Genomic DNA, 14,359 nt, shown 5'->3' on the forward strand with positions numbered 1-14,359 from the left:
TAATTTGTTATTTGCGTCTTTGTATTTGTGGTGGGGTGTGTTCACAAAAATACGAAAGTAATCACTCTACTCGAACTTAATCAGAGACATTTCCACGAAAAAATCCCGTTCTTCAATTTTAATCTTCTGACAATGTTTACTGTTTTTAATAATGGATATCACTATAGTCGCCGACATATATTATTTTTTGACTTATTTAATAAACTCAAGTAAAAACGGACCGCGATGGTCATTTTGGTGACCCTAATTGGTGACCCCTGGTCTATATAACCCCCCACTGCTTGAAGTCCTGCACCAGTTCGCGGAACCGTTCGACGAACAGTTCGTTGACGCCCGGCACGCACTGCCCGCGCTCGAAGTTCGGAGCGCTGTCGGCGTCCGCCGTCGCGAACGGCAGTGCAGCCGCCGCCACGCTGAGGCTGATTGGCAGTTTCTGGAAAACAATCACATAGCTATGACACTATTTTATTAGAATCCTACATTTTCAGTTTACACAACGTTTAGTTTAGCGGAGCCCTAGTAAGGGCCACTTACACCATCCCACTAACCCGGGGTTAAGCGGTTAAACAGTTAACCCAGTGTCAAATTGTACCAGGGTAACCATTGTAACACCAGGTTTGGGCTAGCATTTTATAAATTAAGGTAGTAGGTATCTAATAAAAAAATGGTTTAATCGTGGAAAATTGAATGAAACACAATACGAGTATAAACATTTTTTGCTTTGCAATATTACTTTACGTAATACGAACGTACATAATATTTGCATATGCCAACGTAATAACAGTAAACAGAACGAATTTGTAATATTTAATTAACTAATTCTTAAGACAGTAATTTAATGCCTTTCTTTCATATCAGCGTCATAAACAATCATAATTATCCTATTTTCATTTCGTTCGACTATTTGCATTCTTACATTAAATGTATCATGTTTGCCGGAAAATACCTACATTCCGTGAATCCCTCCTAAATCAAATAAACTATCTAATTTCTTACCGCTTTCATGTCACTTTCAAATTCCTCCCTCCCATACACTTCATCCGGTTGCAGACCAAATTCCTTCATCATCAGAGCCAAATGTTTGTAGTAGTGGTCCACTAACTGATGGAAGTGATGCTTCCGAAACTGCTGATCGGAACACATCAAGATGAAGTAGAGAAGATCGGCTACCGGGCACCCTGGTCTCGCCGTTTGATAGTCCACTGGTACCACGTGATATTTTCCATTCTGTAATGAAATCCAGTTAAATATTTACGTTAATGAAGTTTTCTTTAACTACAGAATTACTAGTCACTAACCAAAGACTAATGCGAGGACTTAAAATGGAGCTCAGTGGTATTATTTATTATATTTTGAACTTGGACTTGGAATGTAAAGAGCGGCAAATGATTTGATATAATTTTTTTATTTCTCCTGAACACCTTTGAAAAAGTAGTTTATGCAGCAATATCAATGTCATCTATAAATAAGGTAAACGTACTAGTGCTCGACATGCTAATGCCCAATAGATGACACCCTGCTGTCACCTCTATTGACAATGACTTAAGTTTCAAGATGACATGTAGGCACTGGGACCGCGTCGAGCACCAGTACGTTTACCATACTTAGATGAAATTATAAAGACGCAGAAATAATTTCAAATACTTACTACTTGTTTATGCATCAGATTACTTTGGCGGAAATCACCATGAATGATCACTGTAGTACTCCGAGGTTCACTCAGATCCAAACTTTTACTTAATCCCTCAGACCCCTCAAGAACTTTAGAGAGTTTCTCTCTATCTTCTTCATCCACAGCTGCCATTGCCCCATCGCTTGCGCCTTCAAATTGAGGGTATGTCACAATCGCCCGAGGCATTTCTAACACTTCCGCAACTTTCTTAAACTCCTCTGGATATTCGTTCTTGAAAGCTAAAGAGAGTGCATGAAATCTGGCTAAAGCTTCTACAGATTTGGAGGCATATTTCCAGTCAATACTCTTGAATCTATCATAGACTTCGTATCCTTTAGATGCTAGATTCTCCATCACTATGATTCCATCTACGCTCTTGTAGAATTTAGGGAATATAAATCTTTCTATTATCGCATGTTTGTCTTGTGATCTTTTGAAAGCGTTTGATACTGTTGTGAGGACAGTCTTTTCTGCGCGAAACATGTGCTTGCTTGCGTCAATGAGATGACCCATTGAAGCTGCTTTAACAAATAATTGAAGAGTAATTTCAGGAGTGGTAATAGAAGCTTCGTACAAACCTGACGTGTAGTTAGCACCATCACTGGTAATGGGTTTAATTTTTACGTCATAAGCGTTAGGGAATTTCTCCTTAACGATAGAAATCAAAACTTCATGTACTTTTTTCTCAGCGCTCGGCATGGTTGTTACTTAAAAACTGACTATTGCGTTTTGTCATTTACAGAGCCTTTTATTTTGTTAGTTATCTGTGATTACACAATTTAATCATAGAAAAGTCTCTCTCGTAAGATATCGTGTTTATTTTTTCCGTATGGCGTAAGTGCGCATATTGCAACATTGTTATGAAATGTTTGATAGGTAGCCTTTTAATTTCTTTTTATGATTTATTTCATCATAAAAGTTAACTGTTATAATTATAATTAGGTATCTACTAAATGCTTATGTTTCTTCCACAAATAAGGAAACTGCTAATAAAAATAACAAGCAACGGGTTGCACTCCGGGAGTGCCGGCAGCAGTGAAAACTCAATGACATTGTAACAGTTTTTTGATCAGGTCACGTGTCCGTCTTACGAAGCGTCTTACCTTACGTCAACATATTTTTTCTTGACTTTTGCAGTTTTAATTTCCTATATTTATTAAACACAATGATTGATGCTATACAAATCTATGCCTTGCTTTGCCTTTAATATTCCTTGAGAACCGATAACTACAGAAATATCTACATTTCACCCGAGCGAAGCCGGGTTTTCATCTAGTATATTTATAAAGTACTCACTCATTTTCTTTCGCTATTTTACACAGACGGTCAAGCCATCATCAGTCACAGTCGCAGTCGTGTGTACACATGCATCATTCAAACGCTTTTTTAACGCGCGTTGAAAAAGCTGCCATGCGAATAGGGCCTTACGCTTGTTTAAAATTCGAAATTCAAATTTGTAGCGTTAGAGTCTGTGCGGAAAGAGAAGAGTCGTGAAATGTATGGGATCCAATACATTCTACGACTCTGCTCTTTCCGCACAAACTCTAATTGTTTAAAATTCGAATAGACATTGTAAAGTTACCTTGCAGACCTCGTATCTAAATATATTTGGTCATGGTATTTTGAGTTTTATTCACCAGTACTAGAGTTCACTTTTATTAGCGATTTTCATCAAGATGTAGCTTTATTTGTTTAAAATTCGAGAAATTGTATAGTTATTTTGTTTTGATTTTGAACTTCAAGTTCCCAGTCCATATTTGCACGTGTTTATTGCAGTAATAGAAAAACATTCGAAATGCCTATAGATTAGGTAAACGTACTAGTGCTCGAAATGCTAATGTCCAAAACATGACAACCTGCTGTCACCTCTATTGACAATGACTTAAGTTTCAAGATGACATGTACTGGTACCGCGTCGAGCACCAGTACGTTTAACTTAGGTAAATATAATGAAGCCTTGAGAAAATCTTAAAATATCTTAAAAACCGACCAAAAGCATGTCAGGCCATATTCAGTTTAAGTTTCCGTATGAAAAAGAAACATCGATCTCAACTATTTAATCGGTGATTTATGCCTACATGACATAATAAAAAAGCGGCCAAGTGCGAGTCGGACTCGCCCATGAAGGGTTCCGTATTTAGGCGATTTATGACGTATAAAAAAAAAACTACTTACTAGATCTCGTTCAAACCAATTTTCCGTGGAAGTTTACATGGTAATGTACATCATATATTTTTTTTAGTTTTATCATTCTCTTATTTTAGAAGTTACAGGGGGGGGGACACACATTTTACCACTTTGGAAGTGTCTCTCGCGCAAACTATTCAGTTTAGAAAAAAATGATATTAGGAACCTTAATATCATTTTTGAAGACCTATCCATAGATACCCCACACGTATGGGTTTGATGAAAAAAAAATTTTTGAGTTTCAGTTCGAAGTATGGGGAACCCCAAAAATTTATTGTTTTTTTTCTATTTTTGTGTGAAAATCTTAATGCGGTTCACAGAATACATCTACTTACCAAGTTTCAACAGTATAGTTCTTATAGTTTCGGAGAAAAGTGGCTGTGACATACGGACGGACAGACAGACGGACAGACGGACAGACAGACAGACAGACAGACAGACATGACGAATCTATAAGGGTTCCATTTGGCTACGGAACCCTAAAAATAGCCTTATATGAGGACAATTACAACACTGACATGTATTTGTTTACATACCTACCTTGTAAAACATTTGTTATTAGAAGTAGTGAAACATATTTAAATAATTTTAAAGGTATTTATTTCAATGTACATGGCTCTTAAAACCCTGCATAATAAATGAAAAAAAAAAAAAAAAAAAAAAAGTTTATTGTATAAATTTAGACATACAGTAAATCACGTCCCTGTGTCCTGATCTAGGAAACCCTGTGTTACAGGACCCAGTTTCGTTACTTATACTAGTTTCTTAATCTATATATTGGTAGGTACAAATTGTACAGAGAGTTACACTGTGTGTGTGAGTGTGTGTGTGTGTGTGTGTGTGTGTGTGTGTGTGTGTGTGTGTGTGTGTGTGTGTGTGTTAGTGTGTAAAAATGCATACTATAATATTTATGATAAGGGAGTATTATTTCAATGTTATTATTATAAATGGCAAAGTAGTTTAGAAAATAAAGTTTGAATATAAAAATTGGTTCTTGCCCTATTTGTTTATATGCATTTGCTTGGATCAAATTATTAACTTAAATACCTATGAACCACTTCCGTATCCAATTCAGCTGAAACGGAATACTCGATGGAAAATCACAAACAAATCGAGTTAAGGTTCATTACTAAGGTACTTTATATGTATACATGCATAAGAGAATAAGAACAGTCGGCAATAAAAGTGAGTTACAATTTTTTTTGACAATAACTGATTTAAAACTATACACATTGTAATAACAAAACTTCCGTGAGACAAAGACATATTAAATATATGAAAAACGGGTCACTCACGTATTTTAAGTCGAAAAACGTGAGTGACCCGTTTTTAATATATTTAATATACACATTGTAACTTCAAAGTTACAATTTTGTCTATATAACCCCCCATTGCTTCAAATCGTGCACTAGTCCGCGGAACCGTTCGACAAACAGTTCGCTCGTGCGCGGCACGAACTGGCCACTCCCGAAGTTCGGAGCGCTGTTGACGTTCACTATCACGAATGGCAGTACTGTCGCTGCAAGGCTGAGCGCCACGGGGAGTTTCTGGATAAACAAAAAACATACGTTCACGATAAGGCATTTAACTGTTCGATTTTTAGCCTTTCCATTGAGGTGGAGATATTGGTTGATTCCTGTACCTCATCCAATCACCTCTCATATTAGCCGGGCGGACTCCAGGCTCCCCTAGTTAGCCTTGGCAAAAATGCCGGCACAACTCTGGGAAGATGATAATTGCATGGCAAGTAAGGCTTAACTGGGATAAGTCACTAATAGTCGCCGAAAATTGCCACTTTCATGATTGACTTGCCTACTAACTATCATGACAAAACTGCCTGTATTAACAACTGACTTTGCCAGACCTTTATTCGTAACGGTACCACAAATTTACTGCCTCTCTATCAATGTCACAAGAACTTTAAGTAACATCAGAACATCAAAAAATCACAATGTTACTTCAAAATGATTTTATAGTATTCATGAATACTTAGCGTAATATGTTACACCTAAAAGTTCCTAGTGCATGTTTGCACGTCTTTCCAATATCAACGTACGCGGAACATGAGCGGACGTAGTATTTAACTAAGGTTTATGTAATTTGCTTGTTACGGCTCTCACCCTTATCAATGTTGATGTAAATCGTTTAAATTTACTTTAACACAACTGTTATGTACCTACTCTTTTTCTTCGATTAATAAATAAATGCCCCAAAATAATACGAAACAAGTATAATAGTAAAACCGATTGTCAAGGCTTCTTACCGCTTTTATGTCATCTTCAAATTCCTCCCTTCCATACACCTCATCCGGCTGAAGATCAAACTTGGTCATCATCAGAGTGAGATGCTGGTAATAGTGGTCTAGGAGCTGATGGTAGTGCTGTCTTCGGAACTGCTGGTCGGAACCCATCACGATGAAGTAGAGGAGATCGGACACCGGGCATCCTAGCCTGGCCGTTTGGTAGTCCACTGGAATGACGTGATATTCTCCATTCTGGGAAGAAATTTTTTATCTTTTATTTACTTATGTCCTACCATAATTTAATATAAAACAGGCACATTCATTGACGAGTAGTGGCATTTTGTGATTACGTATCTATTAACTTTTGACCATGTTACCACCTGTTCAAAGTATGTATTACGAGTATGTGCATATTTATTATTATTTATTAAACATAAATAAAATATTAGAGAGGCCATGGAAAACTGTCTTAACAGTTTGACTTGTGTCTTGTATGTATTATATAAGTAAGTAACTAAGAAGTTATAAACTTTTAAACAAAATATCTTGGATCTGATATTAATGTTAATCTATCTTTTAATTACCACAGAAAAATCATCGCTCAAAACCACCGTTCATTTAATTTTAGCTTATTACAGTATGTAAGTACTTACCACTTCTTTATGCATCAAATTACTCGCGCGGTAGTCCCCGTGTACAATAACTGCAGTATTGCGAGGTTCAGTAAGATCTATACCTTTACTCATACCCTTAGACCCCTCAAGAAGTTTACAGAGTTTCTCTCTATCTGCCTCATCCACAGCTGCCATTGCAGCATCAGTTTGACCGTCCGAATGAAAGCTTGTGTAGACCGCCAGCGGTATATTTAACACTTCCCCAGCTTTTCTGAACCCCTCTGGACATTCATTCTTGAAAGCGAAAGATAGTGCATGAAATCTGGCTAAAGCTTCTACAGATTTCGATGCATAATTCCAGTCAATAATCTTGAATCTATCATAAACTTCGTATCCTTTAGATGCTAAATCTTCCATGACAATGACTCCATCAACGCTCTTGTAAAACTTTGGAAATATAAATTTTTCTTTTATTCCATATTTGTTTTCTAATTTTTCATAAGCGCCGGAAAGTGATGTGAAGACGAAATTTTCTATATTGAGTAGGAGCTTACTTGTGTCTTTGAGATGTTCACCCATTGATTCTACTTTTGCAAACAATTCCTGGGTTCCTTCAGGGGTAACGATGCTAGCTTGAAATAAAACTGAGGTATAGTTCGCGCCATCGGTACTATATGGCGTGATTTTAACATCGGACGCGTTAGGAAATTTCTCCTGAACTATGCTATTCAAAACTTTACGGAATCTTTCCTCAGCGTTAGACATGATCAATGATTTAACTACGACTGCCGCATAACAATATTCTCTTGTGTTTTTAGTTTTGTTATCTTTATGATTGTACACTTAAGTAATTTAATCAAAAAGTCAACGAAGATCATGTTCTACAATAGGTTTTGTTTTGCTAGAAAGATTATATTACAACAAGAGATAACTAGTTTGATTGTGTATTTACATAGAATATAGCGTCAGGAGCATGAGAATAAGGTTCCGCGGCTGCTATTGCTAAACAATGACACTGATTAAACTATGAAAAGCAATGTACAAATATTTCATGCAGTCGAGACTGGAACGAGTAGAAATAACTCACTCATTCATTGTTTACTTAAAATCCTGTTCAACAAATTATTATTGATAACAGATAGATAAATATGAAGACCACATAAATATCAAATGAAATCTGGGAAAGAGGTTAATAGATTATGTATTATCTTCACGCGATGCAAATGTAATCGGTAGCGATATTTAAACATGCAGTAATTACTGATAATGGACTGCACTATACATAAATAATACCTACTAGTATTAGCAAAGGCATCCTTATGGTAGTTACAAACAGTGGCGATATTTTAACGTGTGAAAGTAACTTGGTTGGTAGACTATTAAAACATGTACATATATCAATAAATAAATCAAACAAACTTAATTTTATTGATAAAATAGAAGCATTTTACATGATTGTCAACACATTATTTTTATTTAATAGGAAAGCACATTATTATTTTATAATACCATACAAACGTAGTCCTCATTTTCCTCTCTGGAATCTCTGATTAACATTATTGATAATATTTTGATGCAATACGATGTATATTGACCAAAGCTATGCCCCTTTGTTTGTTTTTTCTTTTAATTTTTAATTATTGTAAAAATTTGAAGTATTTAAAAATTTGTATTAAAAACGGTTTTTCGCTCTTAATTCAAAAATCGGAAAAAGTCAAACTAAGGGCCACAGCTATGGTACATATCAAAATATATTAAAATAATTTCCATAGTGACAATATGCAGATAGGCAAACGTAGAGAGACTAGAGAGGCATACGTTTGTATGGAAAAGCGGCCGTCCCCTATGCTATGCAACAAAAATATACTGATATATTGAATTCATCAAAATAAATAAGATTATAATTAAGATTTTTGTTTATATACTTATATTTCGGTTATAAAGATTTTAATCCGCTCAGGTATTAGTATTCTATAGAACCCCCCACTGCTTCAAGTCGTGCATCAGTCCGCGGAACCGTTCGGCGAACAGTTCGTTCGCGCGCGGCACGTATTGCTCGCGCTCAAAGTTCGGAGCACTCGCTGCCTCTACTGTGACGAATGGCAGCACTATCGCTGCGACGGCGAGGGCGATTGGCAATTTCTGTTGCATAAGGAAAATAAGAAAATTAAGAATTATTAATAAAGGTCGAAATCAGAAAAAAAGCAAAAAAGATTACTTTTTCATAGCGTACTCGAATAAATTGCATTTGTGTCACTCAAGGAATGAAGCGAATAGACTACACAACGAAGCGAAAAGAACATTTAGAATCACAACCTCAAAAAAAATCTGTATTACAATTTGTCATTTCTTGGCCGTCTTTCTTGTCCTTCTACTAGTCCTACTACTAGGTTTTAAGTTTTTTGGAATTTTTGACTTCAAATATTAATTATTCACGTCGAACTAATTCAAAATCTCTATTACGAGTATATTACCTACCGCTTTAATGTCACTTTCAAACTCTTCCCTCCCGTACTCCTCATCCGGGTTCAGACCGAATTTCGTCATCATCAGAGCCAGATGCTCGTAATAGTGGTCCACCAGTTGGTGGTAGTGTTGCATTCGGAACTGCTGGTCGGAACCTATCAAGGTGAAGTAGAGGAGATCGGCCACCGGGCATCCTAGCCTGGTCGTTTGGTAGTCTACGGGGATAACATTATATTCGCCATTCTAGAAAAAAATGTAAATTATCACATAATTATATTACTCATACTCGTAGTTTATCACTGTCAATTTGTGTCTTAGAGTATCCATGGTTTTATTTTATACTCTGGTCAAATAAAATAAAATAACAAAACTATTTATAAAATAATAAATATGTAAGTAAGTATTTACCATTTCTTTATGCAATAAATTACTAGGGCGATAGTCTCCGTGGATAAGTACTGAAGTTTTAAGAGGTTCACTGAAATCCATAAGTTTGCTCCAGCCCACGGCTCCTTCTAGAACTCTAGCGAGTTTTTCTTTATCTTTTTCATCGACAACCGCCATCGCCCCATCAGCAATTCCTTCCCAAAGCGGACTTGTAAGAACAGTTTCTGGTAACTTTAATATATCCCCAGCCAGTTTGAACTCTTCTGGACTGTCCTTCTGTAAAGCAAAAGACAGAGCATGGAATCTTGCTAAAGTTTCTACAGATTTTGACGCATATTTCCAATCAATACTCTTGAATCTATCATAGCATCCGTATCCTTTAGAAGCTAGATTCTCCATGACAACTATTGGGATATCATCACGATCATGATTGTAAATTTTTGGAAATGTAAATCTTTTTAGTATCCCATGTTTGTCTTGCAATTTTTCATACACGTTTGCAATTTTTGTCAGGACGAACTTTTCTGAGTCAAAGATTCGCCGGCTTGTTTCGTCGAAATGGTCACCCATTGAGGCGACTTTTGCAAATAGTTCTTGAGTACCTTCAGCAGTAATGATATAAGCTTCATATAAAGCTGAGCTGTAGTTGGCGCCACTACTGCTAATAGGATTAATTTTCACTTTACAGGCGTCCGGAAATTTCTCCGTTATAATGGAATTAAAAATTTCACGCGCTTTTTCTTCAGCGTTCGACATGATTGACGGTTAAATAGCGACTGTCTGTGTGAAATACACTTACATATATCATTTATTTTGTTATCTTTGATACATTTGCTCTCTGATCTGATATTCTAACCATTATAAGTGGTCATAGTCACAAGGTCACAAATAAAGATAACTACATAGTTGTAATTGTATTTTTTTAATGCATGTTATTTCCAATTCCAAGATGTACTTAATGTTTTAAAAACATGTGTCCCTCCGAGTTTCTTGCAGGTCCCATATCGAGATTTCCTCCAATTGAACTCTCCAAAATCTAAATTTTTTTATTTGCTTCTCTATCACTCGAATATACAACCGCTAACGTGGCATATAGCGAAATTTCGATTGTCGTTTTTCGAGATAGGGTCTCTGGTTCCTATGAGGGGAGGGATTTTAGGACTCGGGCCTCAGCTTTGCCCCTCATTAAACACTCACGTTAGACCGAGACGGAGAATCCGGAGCTCCGTGTCTATGGAAATCATCACGTGATCACCGGTCATCTGTCAGAATTAGTAAGCGCCCGAAGCTCCGGCTCGAACACGGCCTGTACTACGTAAGGGCTGATTTAGACGGCGCGCGAACTCGCATGCGATTTTAGTTACATTGCGGACTGTTGGTTACGTCCAATTCAGCCGACCAATCAAAACCCGCAATGTAAGGAAACTCGCATGCGAGTTCTCGCATCGTCTAAATGAGCCATAAGTCATCCTTTATTAATCCGGGGAGACTGATGATTTTGAAGTCCATTTGCACGTAGAACAATACTGTATAGGGTATTGTGCTGTGCTTTATCTGTAATGAGAACCTTGCTTTTTACAACTGAAGCACGCCTTAACTCTTATCTCCAAGATATTTCGCTTCAGTTTCCCACGTACTCAGTGCTAGTGATGTGGATGTACTAAGTAATTTTCTCGTGGACATAACTATTACATTACTGACTAGTAAACCAAAATGGGTTGATTTTTATTTTGTTATCGAATTTTGTTTGGTTTGATTTGGATTACATTTGGCTGGTTTGAAGAGCTTTTCATTCTGGACAAAATAAACATAAAATCTGAACTTGTCCCGCGAAAACGATGTAATTTTCCGTTAAATAACGAAAAAACAACACGTTTTCCTAAAAGGTGACTATGAGTTTATAATTATTGTACCGAATAGGGAACTCTATCTATAAAGTATAATCACAGTAAAGTCACAAATAAACATTGTTTTAATATTTAATGCTATATTCATCACGAAACACTTTTGAGAATAAGTTCCCGGGAATATTTTTACAGGGAAAATTTCGCGGGTAATTTTCCGCTGTACATCCCTACTAAGCCATTGCAGGTTACGGGACTTTGTAGATTATCTTGAAAGAGCTTCATTAGACCCGCTACTTTATTCTCTTTTAGCGCCCGGTGTTGACTTGCAGTGTCGTATTTACTTTCTCTATGAATGGCGTTGATGGTTGATAGTCTCGGTTTTTATCTGTCTTTGACGGAAGAGCTCCTATCAAGTGCTTTACATCTACGTGTTTATTTCTCTATCGTAGTATAAGTACTTTCATAGTTTATTTACTGATATGTCGTCAGAAAATTTCCAATTTTGCGAACTTTCTCATATTTTTGTATGGGGATCGAACTTTTCCGTTTCTAAATGAAAGTTTCCTTAACCCATATATGTCAAAAACGACCCTGGGCATATAATTATTATGGGTCATAAACTCCAAATAATCTGGGTTAATTCCAATAAGACTAACTGTACAATTAGCGTATGAATCTCGATGTTTCCGTTTCATATTTTGTTAATGTTAATTTTATGTAACTTTCAGCCGCATTCGAACAATAAGATACGTCAAATATTAGATACTGAAACGATATGGATCGGATATGTCAGTGTCAAAAGTGACGTTTTTGCTTGAAGAAAGAATATTGCGAAATAACATGATTCTCAAGAGTCGGCAACGTTTAAGTGGCTCCTTTGATGTTGCTATTGTCCATGGGTTACGGAGACCGCTTCCAGGCACGTTGGCTAGGCCCCTTGAAGTATGAATATTTATAGTCAGTCGTTCTCTTTACCCTGTGACTGTTCTTCATGTCAATAAAAACTCTTAGGGCTCATTTAGACGGCGCGCGAACTCGTATACGATTTTAGTTACATTGCGGACCATTGAGGCATGAGGTTACATCACTGACAATCCAACCTCTAGACTGAGCTTAGGCCAATTCTTTCATGAAACCGATGCTGCCAAAAATACGGGGGTGCGGGGGGACGAGGTGAGCGAATCCCGTGCCGTGATTGGTCCGTTCAAACACACGGACCAATCACGGCACGGGATTGACTCGAAGATGGAGTAACGTTACCGTATGTGTGGCAGAGGGGGTAGCGCGACTATGCTATGTCTAGAGGTTGGATTGTCTGTGGACGACACGTACTAGATCCATTCTAGTATAGTTTAGGTTTCAACTAGTTCTCTTTTGCAGCGCAGTTCTCTTTTGCAGGTTGGATTGTCTGTGGGTTACATCAATTCAGCCGACCGATCAAATGACGCAATGTAATGAAACTCGCATGCGAGTTCTCGCACCGTCTAAATGAGCCCTTAAAGTGCATATCTGTTTAAACATCCTTAATCTATGCCCCAACTTCATAAGAACTTCAGAGCACACAAATCATATCGCGCGCACGTTCGTAATTAGTCTCTACTATAAATTACGGGCCATTTATCCGTCTGGCTGTCCCATACATCACGCCATACATCAACCCTGTTGACGCCTTTATACGCCGTTCCTCATAAATGTGGCGTTCTGGCGTTCAGCGGTCAGAGACGAGTAAATGATAGAATGCTATGTCAAAACGTGCCTGGAAAATTTAAAATTGGACCAAAATTTTTGCCGGGTGTCTGTATATTTAAAGATAAAAGATAGTTTATTAAAGTAGGCATATTACAATGCGCTTATGAACGTCAAATAAAGCTACACTGGATCTTACCCTACACCTCTGCCCCGAGAGGATTTAAATCCCCCGTCAATTGGAGGAGTGTATCCTAATATGGGACCGGCAACAAACTCGGCGGGACACATCTTTTCAAAACATTACATCTTATAATTAACATGCATTACGAGTAATAGGGAATATTACGCGAAAGTCTGCGTAGGGGGCGCCACATCAACAACAAGTAAACAATCTAAGGGTCTACCGCAAACGAGAGAGTCGACATTTTGTTATCTAACCTCTCTATCACTCTTGCATATTGGAGCGATAAAGAGGCAGATAGCTGAGTTTCGATTTCGCGTGTCCCGGTAGGCCCTTTGTAAGCAAACCGCCTTGATGTATCAATGTCATATTTGATTGTCTGTGAAAACTTGTCAAAAAACAGTTTAAGGTACAGTATGTATAAGTTACTCTATGGTATACTTAAGTCACTAGTGCTGCACTCTGGCGGCCAAACATTGCAGTAATACTCCCTATTAAGAAAAATACAAGTTAATTATTTAAATGCGATTTTGTTTCGAATCCAGTGGCGTAACTAGGGGGGGCTGGGGGGGGGGGGCACGTGCCCCGGGCGCCGTCCAAGGGGGGGCGCCAAAATGGGCAATAGACCTCCCATAGAAAATGGACCAGCCAAAATGTAGGAAACAGTCAAATTTTTTTTTCGCGACTTAGGGGTTGGTCTCATAGTAAAAATTGCTCAGTATAATCGCAAAACCTCCCGGGCAACGGAAATGCAGTTATTTTTTAGCCACCCTGTATACACGGTGGTCCAAACCTTGACGTCCAAAAATTTTTTTTAGAATCCTCGTCGTTGGTTATCAGAATATACCCCATGTATCTTAAGCTTTGGATTCCTCCGAAAACGGTGCCGTCATATAGCGGCCGCAAAAGACGGCCGTCTTTACGGTGGCGACATGTGGAAAGTACCACGGCGTCATAACACACCGTCATCCACCAAGGTCAAAGCGGTAAATTTGTTTTTTTTTTTTTTTTTTTATTGAATAGTCTACGCTATGAATAGTCTACGATCCCAAACTTACAAGCGATATTGAATCT

At 37.6% G+C, this 14,359-nt stretch overlaps 1 protein-coding gene across 1 annotated transcript; it reads right to left on the reverse strand.

Annotated features, from left to right (window-relative positions):
• Nucleotides 1-262: 262 nt before the first annotated feature.
• LOC134649793 (uncharacterized) lies at nucleotides 263-10,360 on the reverse strand. Its single transcript, XM_063504621.1, has 8 exons — nucleotides 9,590-10,360; nucleotides 9,194-9,424; nucleotides 8,690-8,857; nucleotides 6,123-6,353; nucleotides 5,322-5,406; nucleotides 1,649-2,379; nucleotides 997-1,227; nucleotides 263-433 (listed from the first exon to the last, which is right to left on the reverse strand). The coding sequence occupies exons 1-8, from the start codon at nucleotides 10,322-10,324 to the stop codon at nucleotides 263-265; spliced, it is 2,583 nt and encodes an 860-aa protein (XP_063360691.1). The 5' UTR covers nucleotides 10,325-10,360.
• Nucleotides 10,361-14,359: the final 3,999 nt, after the last annotated feature.

This window comes from Cydia amplana, chromosome 7 (assembly GCF_948474715.1).
Source record: "Cydia amplana chromosome 7, ilCydAmpl1.1, whole genome shotgun sequence".
Lineage (NCBI taxonomy): Eukaryota > Metazoa > Arthropoda > Insecta > Lepidoptera > Tortricidae > Cydia > Cydia amplana.